Source organism: Patagioenas fasciata, chromosome 1, assembly GCF_037038585.1.
Source record: "Patagioenas fasciata isolate bPatFas1 chromosome 1, bPatFas1.hap1, whole genome shotgun sequence".
In the NCBI taxonomy this organism is placed as follows: domain Eukaryota; kingdom Metazoa; phylum Chordata; class Aves; order Columbiformes; family Columbidae; genus Patagioenas; species Patagioenas fasciata.
This window is the reverse complement of record NC_092520.1, coordinates 138,864,868-138,883,353: the sequence shown is the minus strand read 5'-3', so window position 1 is coordinate 138,883,353 and position 18,486 is coordinate 138,864,868. Positions and strand designations below refer to the sequence as shown.

At 39.1% G+C, this 18,486-nt stretch overlaps 1 protein-coding gene across 1 annotated transcript; it reads left to right on the top strand.

Annotated features, from left to right (window-relative positions):
- The first annotated feature begins 332 nt into the window (after positions 1 to 332).
- Positions 333 to 15,597, top strand: CMAS (cytidine monophosphate N-acetylneuraminic acid synthetase). The gene is made up of 8 exons (XM_065846238.2): positions 333 to 602; positions 4,099 to 4,241; positions 4,452 to 4,607; positions 7,180 to 7,313; positions 8,610 to 8,704; positions 9,511 to 9,682; positions 11,542 to 11,692; positions 12,500 to 15,597. Exons 1-8 carry the CDS (start codon positions 433 to 435, stop codon positions 12,727 to 12,729), a joined length of 1,251 nt encoding a protein of 416 aa, XP_065702310.1. The 5' UTR covers positions 333 to 432; the 3' UTR covers positions 12,730 to 15,597.
- The last annotated feature ends 2,889 nt before the right edge of the window (positions 15,598 to 18,486 follow it).

Below are 18,486 nucleotides of genomic sequence, written 5' to 3'. Positions count from 1 at the left end.
CCTCCCCCCCCGGCCTGGGTTTTTCGGGGTCGCCGCGCCAAGATGGCGCCTTCTCTTCACAGGCAAAAAAGGCGCCTCGCCCCCCCATGTCCCCCGAAACCGGGGTGTCCTTCGGTGCTAGACCCCTACACCCTCACAGCCACCACTGCCCGCAGCACCGTCCCCACGTTCCCCCGCCCCGAGCTCTTGCAGCACTCAGGCGCGGCAGCGCCGGCGCCCCGCCCGGCGGAAGGACTACACTTCCCAGCACGCACGTTCGGTGCGGGGAAGGGCGGTGTGGCAGGGAGCGCCCCGCCCCGCGGGAGGACTACACTTCCCAGCACGCACGTTCGGTGCGGGGAAGGGCGGCGTGGCGGGGAGCGCCCCGCGGGCAGGCAGGAAGGCAGGGGATTGGGGTGCTCGGAGCAACACCCCGGCACGGAGCGGGGCGCGATGGAGGCGGAGGGCTCGGGAGAGGGGCGGCCGCGCGCCCACCTGGCCGCGCTGGTGCTGGCGCGCGGCGGCAGCAAGGGGATCCCGCTGAAGAACATCAAGCTGCTGGCGGGGGTGCCGCTCATCGGCTGGGTGCTGCGCGCCGCCTGCGACGCCGGGGTCTTCCACAGGTGCGCATGTGCCGCGCTGCGTGTTTCTCCCCTCTCCTCCGCCCCCACGGCCCCGCGGGGTGGGCTGAGCGCGGTGGCGGGAAGGGAGGTGGAGGACGCGGGGATCCCGGCCCGGGACGGGCGTGCTGAGGGGAGCGGCCCTTAGCCGCAACAGGCTCTCGGGGAAGCTCTCACTGCCCGGCTGGATTCTCCCTGACGGGCTCCGAGCCTTGGCGCCGGAGTACCAGCTGAACTGCTGGCAGCAGGCCGTTATGGAATCAGCCTAGTTCGGGTTGGAAGGGGCCTTCAAAGCTCCAACCCCCTGCAATGAGCAGGGGCATCTTCAACTAGATCAGGTTGCTCAGAGCCCTGTCCAGCCTGGCCTGGAATGTCTCCAGAGATCCATTGCCCACTTCTCTGGGCAACCTGGGCCAGTGTTTCACCACCCTCACTGTAAATAATTTCTTCCTAATGTCTAAGCTGAATCTCCCCACTTCTAGTTTAAAACCATTACTCCTTGTACTATTGCAACAGGCCCTGCTGAAAAGTCTGACCCCATCTTTCTTATAGGCCCCTTTTAGGTACTGAAAGGCCATAGTAAGGTATCCTCAGAACCTTCTCTTTTCCAGGCTGAACAGCCCCAACTCTCACAGCAGAGCTTTTCCATCCTTCTGATTATTTTTTGTGTCCCTCCTCTGGCCCCTCTCCAACAGGTCCATGTCTTTCCTATACTGAGGGCTCCAGAGCTGGACACAGGACTCCAGGTGGGGTCTCACCAGAGCAGAGGGACAGAATCACCTCCCTTGGCCTGCTGGCCACGCTCCTGCTGATGCAGCCCAGGATACAATTGGCCTTCCGGGCTGCAAAAGCACATTGCTGGCTCACGTTATTTCTCATCCACCAGTACCCCAAGTCCTTCAAGTTATAATTGTGGGCTGGTCTCCACTGGGCTGTATTTAGCCTCCTTGAAACTGCTCCTTCAGGTGCAGTTAACATGTCGCCAGCTAAAGGATGAGGTAGGGCAGGATGTGGTGCAGGGTGAGCAGGTGTCACCCTGCCATGACCTTTACTGTCCCTTCCTGCTGAGGGTGAGCTGCAAAGGAATGACGAATCAAAGTCTTACAACACAGCAGTTTGAAATTGAAGTTGTTCTGATTTGTGGTTGAGAGCCACTAGTTGATGGTGTGGTGCATGAGGAAGAGTGTGATCAGCAGGTCGAGGGGGGTTCTCCTCCCCCTCCACTCTTCCCTGGTGAGGCTCTATCTGGAGTTCTGTGTCCAGTTCTGACCTTCCCAGTTGAAGAAGGACAAGGAATTACTAGAGAGAATCCAGTGGAGGGCTATGAAGATGATCAGGGGCCCAGAACACCTTTCTTAGGGAGACTGAAAGAGCTGGGTCTGTTCAGGCTGGAAATTCTGAGACATGATCTTATCGACGTTTATAAATATTGCAAGGGTGGGTGTCAAGGGGAACCAGACTCTTTTCAGTGATGCTGAACAATAGGATGAGGGGGAACAGGCACAGACTGAAGCACAGGAGGTTCCATCTGAATATGAGGAGAAACTTCTTTACTTTGAGGGTGCCAGAGCACTGGAACAGGCTGCCAAGAGAGGCTGTGGAGTCTCCTCTTGAGATGTTCAAACCCACCGGGACACATTCCTGTGCGATCTGGACAAGATGATCTCCAGAGGTGCTTTCCAACCCCAACCATTCTGTGATTCTGTGAACGTACTTGTTTCTATCTAGCTCTAATTATTGCTACCAAAGTTTTGCGTACTTTGCCACAAACTGAGCTTCTGTGCCATGTCACATGGGCAGACATGATTACTTCCTTCCACTTGATAGGCAGGTAAACCTAGAACAGGTCACACAGGTATGTGTCTGGGTGGGTTTTGAATGTCTCCAGAAAAGGAGACTCCACAAGCATTCTGGGCAGCTTGTTCCAGTGCTCTGGCACCCTCAAAATAAAGAAGTTCCTCCTCATGTTTAGATGGAACCTCCTATGTTGTTAGTGTTAAGAATATGGACATTATAATTTTCTGTTTTTCTACCAGAACAAAACTGAGAATTTTCTACACATGTACTGATAAATTTGATTAAAACTAGTGTATGGTTAGGATGCACTTGGTATGTAGCTGGTAGGTGCAGGTTCCCAGTGCAAACCTGCTGCATTATGTTCAGAGCAGGGTCAAGTAGAAATTAAGCCCAGCTAGATTCAGAGCTGTACCATTATGTATTCTGAAAAATGTTTTTTTTTACTGTATCTGAAAAGTAGATGAAGCATCAGTGACTTGGTTTTAATAAAGAAGCAGTCACAAACGTTTCTGACTTAGTTTACTGATAGTTATTTAGTACATGGGAATCCATATTGCTTAATGACCTATGGTGGATATGGTGGTTTGAGCTACCTCCTCATTTTCTGTTTGGCACCTGAATTTGCCCAACAGGAAGCCAATTAGTGTTATATAGCCTAACTTTGAGGCCTAACAGGTGCGTTAGAGGGAAGTGCTCTGCGTTTTCTAGTCACCTTTGAAACAGCTGTGCTGCTAGTTACACAACAAACCTGTGTTAGTTGAATGGGGAGTGTGTATTTAAACTAACCAGCCTGAAGCAGTTTATGGAAAATACCTCTTCTGCATTTGTTCACATGGGTGTGACTTTATGTTGCTGTCACTGTCATACACATTTTTTTATTCTGGTAATTCCGTGTTGCCTTTGGATGTACACACCATGTGCTGTGTACAGTGCATTGAGAATGCCAGTGTTGCTGGGAGAGGAAGGGTTATTTTTCATAGTTTTGTTTTTATATCTCACATGCCTTTTTGTCACAATGATGGCAGCAGTGGCCTCACAGTACTCAGCCAGTGTTTATTATCACATTATATTCAGACTTAGCCCTTCCTTTTGTAAATGTTTATTGTCCCTGAACAATCACAATCTTGCTTTACCAGCATTGAAGGTTTTCTGTGCCAAAACATGTGTGATTGTAACTTGAAGAGCTCTTTCTCTGGGATTGTGTGGAGCCTAATTAACACATTTTAAAACATTTTCAGAATAAGCTGATCTTCTGTGTGGCAGTTTTACTTGTTGTCAAGCCTTATTTCTGAACTCTTATGTGATTTTGAATGCCTCATTCAACGCATTCACAATTCATCGATCTGTTAGCATGTCTAATAAAGTGTAGTGTGCTGGCACTGGATTTTTCTGGTAACACTTCTGAATTTTATGTTGCTTAAGCTTCCTACGTGGAAGGTGCATCGACCACCCTACAGTACTAAACTGAAATATAACTCAGGCTTGAGATTTTACAATCTAGTGAACATGTGTGTTTTATCCCTGTTGTTAAAAGCTGCATGTTGGACTGACAGGGATAGTTTTACCAATGCAAATATATAAGAACTAGTTCCTTTCACTGTAAGGTATAGTACAGGGTGCAGTTCAGGTTAGATTATGGCAGGCAAGTCAACAATGCTGGGATTTATTCTTTATATTAATCTCTCTCACTGTCTGCCCACAGTGTATGGGTTTCTACAGACCATGATGAAATTGAGAAGGTTGCAAAGCAGTTTGGTGCTCAAGTTCATCGCAGAAGCCCTGAAGTTTCTCAAGACTCCTCAACCTCTCTAGAAGCTATCAGAGAGTTTCTTAATCAGCATCCTGGTAAATGAGTAACAAAATACATTGAGCTTTTATGTTGTTCTCACAGAGGGATGATACGCTTACTATTTAGAAAGAATAAGTAAAGCCTTCCTTCGGTAAATACAAGCTAGAAAGATTGTTTCTTTTGTGGCATGCACTCATATCATGCTTTGTAGTTGTGTGTATTGAAAATGTTAATTGTTTCATCAATGTTTCTTTGTTTTTCTTTAGAGGTTGATATTGTAGGAAATATTCAAGCAACATCTCCCTGTTTACATCCTAGTGATCTTATAAAAGTGGCAGATCTGCTCCAGAAGGAGGGATTTGATTCTGTTTTCTCTGTTGTGAGACGGCACCAATTTAGATGGAGTGAGGTAAAAAAAGGAGGTAATATTTAGCTGTTTTTGGTTACAGTTATACTTTTTTTTTTTTTCCAAATGGTTTATTTTCATAGCTGTGGTATTTACAGTAGGAAGTGGTATCAGAGGCAGGGGCTGAGTTCTTGAAGAGGTATCAGGGGGTTTAGAAATTAATTTTAAATAGTGGTGTTTTGATATTACTGATCATTGCTCAGTCTTTCTGTAATTGTTTTGTAGAAGTGATAAGGTATTGAAAATTAAAAAGTTATTAACTTATCTAGTCTCAAAATACAGCTCCCAAAAACTGTACATGTTAACTTCTGCTTGATGGATATTCATGTGTATGTACATATATGACACTGAGGTCCGATCTTAACTAGGAAAGTGTTTGTTCTTACTATGCTAATGAATGACAAATATTGTGAGGTAAAGTTTTAGTGAATAGGAGGTGGCAATCTCTTAGGCTGGACAGTTAGGCTTTGTTTCAGCCTGGTAGTTTGGCTGCCGGCTTACATCAAATGGCACACTGCCTCTGAGTCACGAGGACTGAACTCATTTTAATCAGCTCCTACAGGAGAATATGACTGTTTTTCCTAGAGAAAATACCCCTCTCAACTACAGTTGCTGAGATGACTGAAGACTGAACTCTTTGCATACAAATAAAGATTGTACCTTGTTGTAGCTATAGAAGTGCCTCGTCTTTGTACAAAGAACTATTCCATACATTATCTGCGTTGATTTTGTTTCTGTGATTAAAGCAGAAATGTGTTCTTTTTCTAAAAATGGCTAGTTCAGACACTGTCACATGGTTATTTTTACTTTTTTTTTTTTTTTAAAAAGAATGTGTTATTCAGACATTACAGTTATTCTGTTGAGATCTAAATTGCTTCGGATGAAAATTTTTTTAAGTTTACAAAGTGTCATGCTCTAAAAGAGCATGCGAAAGAAACGAAGATTTGTTTTAAGAGATAAGTTGGAATAGAAATCGTTTAGAAGAAGCAGATAGCTTGAGCATTCTCATTGTTCCTCCAGTTTGTTCATGAAGTATAAGAGGAATGCAAAAATCTTGGATGGCAGTTCAGGATTCTGTGGATTGCACTTTAGGCAACTAAGTAAAAGTCCACTTCACAGCTTGAGATGCTGGAATGGACATCTATGAAAGACTAAATCTCATTTGGATGTACCATGTGGCTTTCTGAAGTGATTATGTGCCACCAAGGTAGATTACTAAAATAAAAAAGCCTCAAGGCCTACCTAAACCAGCAAATAATTCCTGAGTATAAAATGACATCTAGAGTCTTTTAATGTGGCAAGAGCTAAAGAATCATTCAGTTGCAAGGAGTATATGTGAGGAGAACAAGGAACACTTTGTGCAAACCTTAGCAGCTTAAGGGTAAAAGCAAATGGCCTTTCAGGAGTGTGGTGTGTCAGGTGATTTGCAGAAGCATTATACAGTTTAGTATTATTTTTATTTTTCTCCGTTTTTTCTTTTTTTTTTCTTTTTCTTTTTTTCCAGATTACTTTATGTTAAAAGAATTTTATATCTTTTCCTGTGTATTTCTGTTGTTCCTTCTGCATTAAGGTTTAATATTGATGTACCCTGAAAGAGAAAGGTGTCTCTCTCTGACTGGAAATGTTTACTTCATTGAGCACAAAGCTCTAGTGTATTTATGAAATACAGGGTGTGTATATATACTAAAGTCTCAGGATGTTTTGGGTGTTTGAGAATACCCTCTAACTGTTTTATCATTAATATATAATGAGATCTGTTGAATTTTAGCTCCTTTGTGCATGTGAATTTGGGTGATGCAAGGACAGAAGTCTTTGGTCACTGGTTCAGTTTCTGCTGCTTGCCCTACTGGCATTGATAATAATATGGGATCTTTCGGGATCCCTGTTGTTCAAATGAGCTTGTTTCTTTATTTATGGACACTGATTATAACACTAATAAAAAGTTAACATAATGTATATCCTTAAATAGGAGGTATTTTGGTGAGGTGCCAAGATGTTTTCATAAGCAAAATTACTTGTCATATGCTCTTTTTTCATCTACCAGATTGGTCCTCTCAGTTTTCAGAGTTCATTCAGGGCATTCTTCATTTTAAGTGTAGGTAGCTGATTTTTTTTTTTTTTTTTTTTTTTCATTTACCCTCACTGAGAGTTAAACCCCTTCCTATCATGCACTTCGAGATAGAGTATGGAAAGAGTGTAGTATTTCACATTGGCAAGGACAGTCAAGAAGAATACATCCCCCTACTCATTTAGTAAATGGTTTTGGAGCTGGTGGCCTCTCCTTTTGGAGCTGGTGGCCTCTTTTTTTCTTTCTTTTTTATTTTTTTTTTGGTAAGTTGGAATGAAAATTTTTTTTTTTTTTTTTTTTTTTTCTGCTAGAAATGCAGGACAGTCCTCTAGTTTGTCATCCACTGCTCAATGAAGATAAGCAATTCAGTGATCTTTATAAGCAACAAGAGGCAATAATGAAAGAAGTTGGTGACTGAATTGTTTGCTTAATTTTTCAACAGAAAGCTATTTAAAGAAAGTTAAGAGATTCTGGGCAGGGATTCTGGCAAACTTATTTTGACATTTTTCTCTGTTAATAGAAAACAAAATGACAGAACCCCAAAATCTGAATCCAGCAAAACGATACCGGAGGCAAGATTGGCCTGGGGAGTTGTATGAAAATGGCTCATTTTATTTTGCCAAGAGGCATTTGATTGAGAAAGGCTACTTGCAGGTTTGTGCTTCTGTTTTTCGTGCTCTTTAGAATAACACATCTTTTACTCTTTTTATAGAGGGTTCTGAATTAAATTATGTATTTCTATTTCTGATGCGGTGTGAAGTATCAGCACTTTGACCTTCAGACAGTTTGCTTATTGCTTGTAACTTAACAGGGCTAGCTGTAACTAGGACAGTTCCAGCAACAGGATCCTTCACAGTAAACAAATTTGTACAAATAACATTGAGCAGTTTATAGCTATAAGCCTAAAATAATACAATATGGAATTTCATGTCAGTTTGCCAGGATATAAGTGCATATCTGATAGTTCATTTTAGTTCTTCTAAGGGTGTGAAACTGACCTTCTTGCAGTGTCGTAGGCTTGTCATATAGTCTATAAACTTGTATTCTTGGCCAATTTAGTCTTATGCCAATTTTGTACTTAAGCAGTCTTTTTCCCTTTCGTGGTGATTACATCTCAGTATAGTAATACAGAACAAATACATTTACTTCAGCTTTCATTTTGTTTGTCTACAACTATAGTCTCTTAGTTTTCTTATGCAGGACAATTCCCCATCTTACAGATCATATCCAGTATTTTTCAGCAGAACTGAAAAAAAGCCCAATGTAGATATTTTGATATTTCTAATGGGAATATCTTGCTAGGTATGTCAAGAATACGAGGTTTGTTCTACTCTCTTTTCCAGATACCTCACTAACACAGAGATAATAACTGTAGGTCTCTATATACACAGACCCAAACAGTGCCAGCTAGTGCTGTGTGGGCTTGCAAGTATTGATCTGGATAGTACCATTTTGTTGAATTCTACATTTTATGAAGGTTGGGCCACATAACTCTCTGAATATCGGGGCTTTTAGTTCTTTAATTACATTGGGGTGTGCTGGATATTTTTCCAATTGAAATTATGTCATGTAGGTAACAAATCAAGTCATGTAGATAACAAACAAACAAGCATGCTTTTATTAAGTAAATGCTGAAGGTATTACTATTTTACTGTATTAAAAGACCTAATGAACTCAATGTGACATCATGGCTATAATGCATAAGGCTTTTCTTGCATGCTTTCTCTAGTTGTAAAATGAAAATACTTATTAACCATTGCCTATAGAAAGTTGTTTCAAATGCTTGGTTCTGTGTCACTGGTAAAAACATCATTATTGATGGCTCATTTATATATATATGCAGTTGTGACTACTGTGTAACCAGATACTTAGTTTTCATTACATGATACCAAATTGTACATTTTTGTTTTAACCCAAGCAGAAATTTTTAATGAGTTCTATTCTATTTAGGGTGGTAAAATGGCCTACTATGAAATGCGTGCAGAGCACAGTGTGGATATTGATATAGACATTGATTGGCCTATTGCAGAACAGAGAGTATTGCGGTAAAAGCACTTTTTATTCCTTTATTTATTTGATATCGCTGATTGTTTCAAAGTATGGTCATGTGAATTCATAATGTATGTAGTGTATGTAATCATGATCAAAGATAATTGTATAACTTCATTATTCTGTATTATTTTTTTTCCTATCTGTGAAGTCATCTGAGTTACTTTTGTTATATGTTTGTGGATTTATTTTGTTTGTGATGTTTTTTTTTTTTTGGTGGTGGTGGTTTGTTTGTTTGTTTTTTTCAAAGTTCAGCTTGGGGAAAAGCATAAGCCCCACTATACCACAGTAGTGTGTTAGCATCATCTCTGGCTTTTCCAGCTCAGTCGTCCTAGGCTTCCAAGATCTGGACCACATTTATTGATGCACATCACTGAGAGTTTTCATGTAGAAGGCATAAGCTGATTACATCTTGCCAGCTGCCTTTTCCTTGCAGCTACTCTGCATCTCTCTAAGGAAATATTGACTAGGAGTGGAATATGTTTTCTATGCCTTTTTCATCCTTTAGTCTGTTTTGGTTACGACCGAAGTAGAAACTATAAAACCTAACGTCTTATGCTAAGGAAATAAGTATCATCCTAATTTTTGAATGGACAACATTACTGAGCTGTCTTTTGGATCATTCTGTTCTTCTCTTTGAAGAGGGACAACATAATTGGAAAGCGATAATGATGAGAAAAGACATTAGGAAAAAAGAATTTCAAAGCTGGTTCTTCTATCTGAAGATCACAGTTGTATCTGAAATATTTGGTTTTGGAGTGTGCAAAAACTTCCATCCTAAAAAGATAACTTCTTTGTTTAGCTTTGGATATTTTGGCAGAGAGCCATTAAAAGAGGTGAAGCTATTGGTTTGCAGTATTGATGGATGCCTGACAAATGGTCGCATTTATGTGACAGAAGATCAGAAGCAAATGGTCTCCTACGATTATAGAGATATTGTTGGTATTGATCTATTGAAGAAAAGAGGAATCCAGGTAAGTGATGTTCTGAATTGTGAGTCTTTGTGTTTGATGTAACCTGAGCATTAAAAGATTCTTAAAACCCAGCAACATGTAAGTTGAAGTTTCTTCAGAGTAATTGTGATCAAGCAGCATAATACCTTGGTTTGGGATTGGGACAAAGGTTTTTCTTTGATCCCTTACTGAAAAATAAAAGTATTTGGAGAAAGTTCTCAGTCTCACAGTAGCTATAGCATCTTTCTCTTTATGCCGTGGAAAATGTGGGAAGAATTTTTTTATGGTGTTTTGCTTGCACCAATGATATTCTGTGTAGTCTAGATACTCATTAATTAGAAGTCATCTTTACCAAGCAGGGATATGTTGTAACCTCTTGGCCACAGAAGAGGAAGAAATACCCAGGCAAATTAGTTGGTTCATTCTAGATTGCCCATGATTGTTGCAAAGAGGGGAAATCAAACCCCAAACACTTCTGTCTGCATAATTGTTTTAACCATAAATTACGTGCTTTGAACTTGTAAGAGTTCAGTGTAAATGAAACACTGAAACAACACAGATTGTAACATGGCTACTTTAATTATTATTTTTGGTTTATATTACTGCTACTAAATTCTGCTGATCTGAATCTTCGCTTGCATTTATGTAAAATTAGCCTCCTGGCTATTTTCTGTCTGTGCTGCTGCCTTTGATGTAGCTAGAAGAATTTTTGGAGGAAAAGAGCTAAGCACAGATTTAGGCTGCCTTCAAAGAGCCTTAACTCAGTTCTGTTGCACATAGAGATAGGCATGGATAAGACAAAGGTAGCTATATCTCAAGTAGACTTCTCCAGATACATATTTGGAGTCTTTATTGTAGGATTTTTTTTTTGTAACAGGTTAGACGAGACATTCGTGACATATTTCAGTGCAGCTGTTGCTGCCTTGGGGCAAGGAAATGGAGTAGATGGTTTTTCAAAACTGCATCAGTCTTATTTTCTGTGAGGCAAAAGGGGGAGGAAGCTTATAATAGTTTTTTTTGTTTCCTGTGGGAGCCCAATTCCATACTTAGTGTGACTTGCAATCTTTCCTTAAAACCCTCCTGGTCTTGGTTCTGCACTTCATGTATTTCTAGTATATGCTGCCAATACACTTTTGCTTTGTGCACTGCTCCTTTTCATTCTGCACTTAAAATCAGTGCCAAGTATTTGTTAGTATTTAAAAACAACTAGGACAATAAACTTTTCTACAGCTTGGACAGAAAATGTGGAGGGGTTGTGTCTCAGTTATTTTTAAATCCTACTGCAGTAATCTTCTAGATTTAGCTTACCTCGTACATAATTTCTGAAATTTCGAATTTGGAATGAACTTCTGGAAATTAATGTACTGTGCTGCTTCAATCTGTTTGATGTCCTACTGTGAAGAAAATGATGTTGTTAGGTAGAGGAGTCATGGAAAGTACTTCATAATATTCTACTTTTACCAATATTACAGAAATCTTCATTGGGAGTTCTCTTATTCCAAACTGTGGCTTAATTAGATTATATTGCACTAGATAGTATGGCCCTGTACTGTGATATCCAGTATTTTATTTGGTACATGTTGCATTTTAAAATGTAAACTTATTTTTTTTGAACCTCAGGCAAGTCTATGGAATAGTGTTTCACTTTCCCAAAGCAAATTCAAGTCTGTAATGTGGCTTTGGATGCTAATAACTTCTGCTCTGAGGTTTGATTGAAGAAAGTAGTTATTCAATGCTTTTCTGGTATCTGAGAGAGCTATGAGCAAAACTTCTAGTGTTCTGGTTTGGGGTTGTTTTTTTTTTTGGTTTTTAATGCGTCAACTTACGTATCTTATTTCTTTGTATGTAGAATTTATTCTAACTTGACTTTCTTTTAATAGGTTCGACTTATCTCTGAAAGAGATTGTTCAAAAACACTGTCAGCCATGCAGCTGGGATGTGTAGCAAAGACTCGTGCAACAAATAAATTACAAGTCCTGGAAGACTGGCAAAAAGACATGGGTTTGAGCTGGAAAGAAGTCGCTTACTTAGGTCAGTTCTCTCTCTCTCTTTTTGGTGTGGTGTGGGTTTGTTGTTTTTTTTTTTTGTTTGTTTGTTTTTGTTGTTGTTTTGGTTTGGTTTTTTTTTTAGTAAAATTTCATATAGCATACACAAATACAAACTTTGTAGTGCTGCTCAGCTTCAAATACTTTGCTTTCTGTTAGTACACTTAATGGGATTGATATGCAAATTACAGCACACAGTCAGCAAAAGCAGGTACCTATTTGAGGCTTGCTAGGGTACAATATAATATTAATCTAATATTAAAGACATTGGTGAATTGGTGTCTAATTTGTTAAGGGAAGTCTCAGTTGCTTTTATAATGAGATTTAGGAAAGCTTTTGATATTACACAAGCGTACAGTTACAGTTCACAATTTTGAACTGATTCTAGTTCATTTCAGGTGGATATTGTATAGATTATATTCTGAAATGGAAACAAAAGGACAGAATTAAAACTGAAAACCATATGATTCTGTACAAAACTGTATTTCAGTGACAGCTTAAGTGTATAGTCCTGCAAATACTTATTCATTTGCTCAAATAATTTTACTGTTCTTAGAAGTACCATTCTCTCACCTGAAGATTGTGTGAAGTATGTTCAGCGTTTACATGTATCACAAAGATTTTTCTGAGAACTGAGTCACATGTGCAAAGTGTTGTTGAGCTACTAAGATGAAAATTGTGGCAAGAACGTAAATTTTAAAAATCGGATCAGTATGCGCACAGAAAAATATTGAGTCTGCTCAGTTTTTTCCCCGCTGTGATATTTTGCCTTTTCTGTCATCTTTCTCAATAGGAAATGAAGAGTCTGATGTGGAATGCCTGAGGAAAGCAGGCATGAGCGGTGTGCCTGCTGATGCTTGTGTGGTTGCTCAGAAGGCTGCTGGTTATATTTGTAAAAGCAATGGTGGCTGTGGAGCTGTCCGGGAGTTTGCAGAACACATATTCCTGTTGTTAGAAAAGGTGACCTCTGCAAGGAAGCAACTGGAAGAAATAAATTCAGCAATAAAGGAAACGGGGAAATGAGATCAGCAGGAGGGGAAATAAGGAACTAATGAAAAAAGAGTAACACAGTTGGCCAGTCCTTCTTCTCTCAGTAACTCTGCATCTCCAAGGATGGCTCATCTTTCAAGTTTTACATTGCAGTAGAGTTAAAAAGATATTTCCCTCTAATTTATGGTCCCACTTCGACTAAGCGCTGATATTCATGATTATATGCTGATAATCATGATCATATTCATGATTATTTTAAAAGCCATTGAAGTGCAATGGGAAGAATGTTACAAAAGGTGGTGTCCTGTACATCTACCCTTAATCATTACACATGTCCTACAGGAATTATTTGTCTTTATTTCCTAATCTGAATATTTTCAGGGATCAATGATTTTGCGTGACTTGACGATTTGTAATTCAAACTTTAAAAAAAAATATTCTGTCAGTGTTGCTCATTTGATTTTCATTTTCTCAGTCAAATGTCAACATGATATTGTAGCTACGTGGTTGCTTTTTACAAGATTCGTCCCTAGTAAGGAAGAATTCTAGCATATGCTGGAGAGGTCAGGTATAAACTAACTATTAAACTTTTTCCTATCTTTTTAAAAGATAGCTCAGTTACTGTAAGACCAGTTAATATTAGTTAAGAAAAGCACTTAAGCTTGTGTTCAATTTTAAGCTCACAAATAATTAAGTGGCATTTGGAATTGTGCCTCTTATCTTTGAATCTGTTTATACTGGGTTTTATTGAAGTGCTTAAATTAACATACCCAAATGCTTTGCCAAATTTGGAGTTAAATCTCCCATTGACTTTGAGATCTCTCCTTTGCAGAAACTCAGTTTCTTTCTGTGAAGGCTTTATTACAACTATAAATGAGTAAAAAAAAAAAAACCTTTAATGTTATTGTATGGAAAAGTTACTACTGTTTAAGGAAAAAAAACAAAATGTAATTGTTGATTGCAAGTTTATATAAAATATATATTCAGACTACTTTTAGCATGTTAATTTAAAGCTGATGCTGATGTATGTTTGTATTTATGGAAAATAAAATTTTTAGCATGGTCTGTTTTAAATAACTCAGTATCCATAAAAATTGGTAGAACTGACACTAAAAATATGCATCAGTTTTCAATCATAGTATTTATAAGTGAGTCAAGTTCTGCCTTGGGTTATGCTAAAAAATAAAAAATCCTCATGGTACACAGGCAATTATTACTGAGGTAAATAATAATGACTTATCATTTTATTTTGTTTCTCTGCTAAGTAGACATTCTGAATACAATATCACCTGATATCTTGCCCTCTGATTACCATTGTGTTTACTTCCTTTTATGAAGCAAAATTTTAAACTGAAATTTTTACTGCCTATCTACAGTAGCAAGGTTTAGAGGGGAATAGTTTACTAATCAGCTCTACATTATCATTTAAGTATTTCCTTTCAATGAGGTTTTAGGGTTCTACGCTGGATAAATCCAATGGAGTTTGATAACAAGAGAGCCATATTTTGGACAGTACTACAAACTTCAGTATAGATAAATTATTTTAGTTGTATGGACTGTGGTAAAGCTTTGGAAGTCTGGACTGGGTGAACAATTCAGGTTTGATAATGTCGTATAGAATTGACCAAGCTGTTGGTTACTTCACCTTATCATCATTGAGTAACTGACTTTAATTTCAACAACATTTTCCTGTAAATAAATAGCTTTAAACAAGGTGGCTGTGATGAACTTGATTCCCATTCCTTTTATGTTAGAGAAAGCAAAAATATGATTAAGTGCAATTGTAACAAGAATCAGTTGGCAGTACTGTTTGCAGCTTACTGTTTCAATCAAGAACTCTTCTGATGTTTCAGCTGCTTGTGGAATGTGCTGTGTATACATTGGGTTTCTACCTTAAATTTCTACATGTATCAAAAATAGACACAGAAGCACTTTTGTATGAGTGTTGATAATGAGCCGAAAGACATGGTAGCTGATACATAAGTGTTTTCACTCCTCCAAATTCATGTTTAGAAGAATGTGTTATAATCTTACACTGGAAGAATATGAAGAATAAAAGAGCTCTAGAGACTATTTACAAAATAAAACCTGTTTGAAGATAGGGGAGATGCATGATCCACTGCCTGAAAGGTTCAGATTTGTGTTGCCCACATTGCAAGGGCAAGCCTAACTGTAAACTGGAGTACAATGAAGGATGTCTTACTCTTCTTGATTTTTATAGAAGACTCTCAATCATATGAAGGATTTAGTGGTCACAGGTGGCAGAGATAGTGAGGATAACTTTAACAGTCACCTTCACAGAGAATTCCTGAGTCACGGGCAAGCTTCAAAACGTAGTGCCTTTTGCTGAGACCTGCTGTTTCAATAGATATCCTGGCACCGTGATTGCCTTTTATTAGAGTACGCAGTCCACTCAGACTAGATTTCAGTGGTCCCTTCTCTTAAGGTGAGATAAGTTTGGAATAATCTCTTTTACTCATGTGAGCACTTTTTTTTTTTTTTTTACTTTAAATTACCTTGTAGATTCCAAAAAATATCTTAGATAATGTGGGCTGTTTTATCATAATTTTGTGAAACTAAAAGAAGTAAACTATGTAATAATATGTAATAAGCTATTATGAAAAAATATCTGATTACCTGAAATTTGAAATAAACAATTTCCTGTAGCCTTTTGAATAGAGAATGGTGATGGGCTGATTTATGATTCATTTGTATACTGTAAATCATACACTTCCAAGTTCACGTACCATATGGATGGATTATACCTGATGAAGGTGGACAAATTTATTCTGACACGCACACACAGTAAGTTACTAAAAATCTTCATCTTGATCTGATCTTGGAGTGTTTTGTGTGTGTGGTTATACTCTCTTAAATAAATTCCTTCACTTGCCTGTGTTCCATGTTTTCAAATAGCTGGTTTCACAGCACTGTGTGCTTTGTGAACAGGATTCATCTCTGTTTTCTGAGCTGTCAAAGACAGCCCAGTATTCCTATAGAAGAATAATCTTGCAAATTGAGCAGAATGTATTGAGTATTTCACAGGATGTTGTGCTGGTTTGACTGAAAGCGAGTTAATTTTCTTCATGCAGTTAGAAATCTTTTTTTTCTCATAGCTAGCATGGTCATTGTTTGTATTTAGTTTGAGAACAAGAAATAACACCCCAGCACAGAGTTAATGTTTTTAATTGCTCTGGTCTGAGAGCCAAGGACACTCTGAGTGCTCTGCCCACAGGTGTGAGGCAGTGAGGAAGGGGGGCATGGATGGGGCAGAGCGTGACTGACATACAGGCTAATCAATAGGAGTATTCCATCCCATTGGCATCATGCTTCATATTTAGGTAGAGTTGGGATCTTTGAGATGGAGTCGGGACAGATGGGAACCGAGACCTTCTTCTGGTTCTGCTGTGTTTCAGGGCAGTTTTGTTCAGGAGTTTCTTTAGTTTGGCCTTTTGCCATCCTGCTGTTTGGGCCTTTCTGCCTTCTCTCTTCTCTCTCTGGGATCAGATGTTCAGGACCAGGTGCTGCTTCCTGGGACTGGCTGCTCTGTGTGGACAGAGTTTGTGAGGATTTGCATTGAGTATCTTGATTTTATATTCTCTTTCCATTTTATATATATTATTGTTAGTAGCAGTATGTTAGTGATATTTTATTATTTTATTTAACTGTGTTTATCCCAACCCACAAGTTTCTCCCTTCCCTTTTGATTCTCTCCCCTATCTGGGGATGGGGAGGAGCGGGGAGTAAACGAGCGACTGTCATGGTTATATTGCTGGTTCAGGTTAAACCAGAACAGATGTTCTCAGAGAGAATTTCCATTTTGATTAGACCTCAAGGTCTCTGCTGATTTTGATGGTCTGGTAGCTCTTGCCAGGAGAGTTGAGGCGAGGGGAGAAGGATAAACAATAACATATTGTCTTTACACTTGCTAACTTTGGCACCAGGGGCAGAGGTTAGCCCTTCACTTACTTCTGGCACCATTAATTTGATTTGGTCTGATCTTTGTCCTATTCAATATATGTTTCTCTGCAGTTCTGTGCTATTTCCTGTAGGTTGATCCAACGTGTTCTGACCTTAGTTCATTTGAAATCAATATGAATCATATAAAACTCAGCCTTTTGAGGTCAGAGAGATTATATAATACTTGGTGATTTCAGGTTCTTAATACTTTTAAACCTAGAGTACACATTAATTAACTAGATTTTCCAGAGCCCAAGAGAGAAGTGCTTTTCAAAAATTGTTTTCTGTTAGTATTCTGTTAAAACACGATTTCCTGTTTCCAGAAATAACTCCAAATTAGTCTCATCACACCCAGCAGGACTAATTATCTTAAATGTCAACGTTGTAAGAGCAGTAATAAGGTACGTCCAGTGGAAGAAAAATACTCTATTATGCATGAACCTGTTGCATAAATGAGTTAGAAAAACTAGTCACTAATGCACTTGCCTGAAAAATCCTTTGCTGACAGGTTTGTTTCTTGTTCTCGGCCAGATTTGTCTTGTCCCCATTTCTGATCCTAGATAAGTTAATGTGTGTGGCTCTGGTTTAGTAGAGCTTTCCCACTGCTAGAGATAGTTCAGGAGAAACATTTGGGAAGAGTCCCATTCTATAGCTGTCTCCCACACCTCTTTAGCATAGCAGACCACTTCCCCTGCAAGGGTTGCCATTATTTGGTTGTTTTGGCAGATAGAAGGATTTTTCAGTTGTTCATGAGGAGCGTGTTAAAGAGAATGAGCAGTGAGTAATGTGGCAGCAATGATACCAAATTATTCCGGTTAGTAAAGAGCAGGACTGATGAAACTGAGTAGAAATATATCATCAGATGAGCATAACAGAAAAACAATACTAATGTCATATACAAAAAATGTTTCTACTGAGCACTTATAATCCAGAAGAATATGTATTGGTTTGAGGTGTGTACTAGCAGTTAAAAAGGCAAACTGAATTTTAGGAATTATTAGGAAAAGTATGCAGAACAAAAAGGATAAAAGTAATTATTCCGCTGTGTAGCGATTTGCATGTATCTTGAATACTGTGTGGTTTGTTTCTTCCATGTTAAAAAGGTTATAGCACTAAAAAGGTTTGTGGGAGGATAAAGGAATGAGGAAAGGAATGAATCAGGTTCAGTGTGAGCAATAGCCAAGTGAGAACTCTTCATTGTGGAAGAGGATAGCTGAAGGGAGTTCTGTTAGATATATGTAAAACTAAGAGGAACTGGGAGCTAGAGAGTGACCACTGAAGAAAATAACAGTGACCAAAAGCAGTTGCCTGAGGAATATAAACTTGCCATGTTGTATTTGGCAGTGCTTTCTGCTTTTCCTGTGACCTCGAAACATTTGCAGCTCATGGATTTCCAAGGCTGAACATGGTTTACAGATATTTATTAAACCTCAGCACACCTAAACCAGCCTTGTCTGTGTGTTACATGAGTCTGACACCTGATACAGTTCCTCACGTTTTGAGCCTTGGTTTCTTCCTCCTGTTTCTTGTATAGGAAATACTCAAGTGCCTTTTTATCCTTACTTCACAAAATCAGTGCTTCATTCTCAAATGTCAGTGTGTAGCTCTGACACAGTGAGGAGCAGGAGATGGCATTACTATTACCAATAGGAATTAATCTAATCTTAAAAACTCATTGAAAGAAGGGCAAAAGTGCACACAGAACTGTGTAAGAGTGCGATGACATCAGCTGAATCAGCATACATCAGTCATACATGCTAACAGTAAATTGCTTAGAAAGTTCTTGGACAGAACGTAATTGGAGGTTGGGAGAATAGTTCAGGAAAATAC

Bases quoted from the DNA above. Each gene is read 5' to 3' on its own strand.
- CMAS (XM_065846238.2), top strand. From the start codon at position 433: ATGGAGGCGGAGGGCTCGGGAGAGGGGCGGCCGCGCGCCCACCTGGCC. The intron at 8,705-9,510 runs GTAAAAGCACTT...TTCTTTGTTTAG, and splicing joins GCAGAACAGAGAGTATTGCG to CTTTGGATATTTTGGCAGAG. The intron at 11,693-12,499 runs GTCAGTTCTCTC...CTTTCTCAATAG, and splicing joins GAAAGAAGTCGCTTACTTAG to GAAATGAAGAGTCTGATGTG.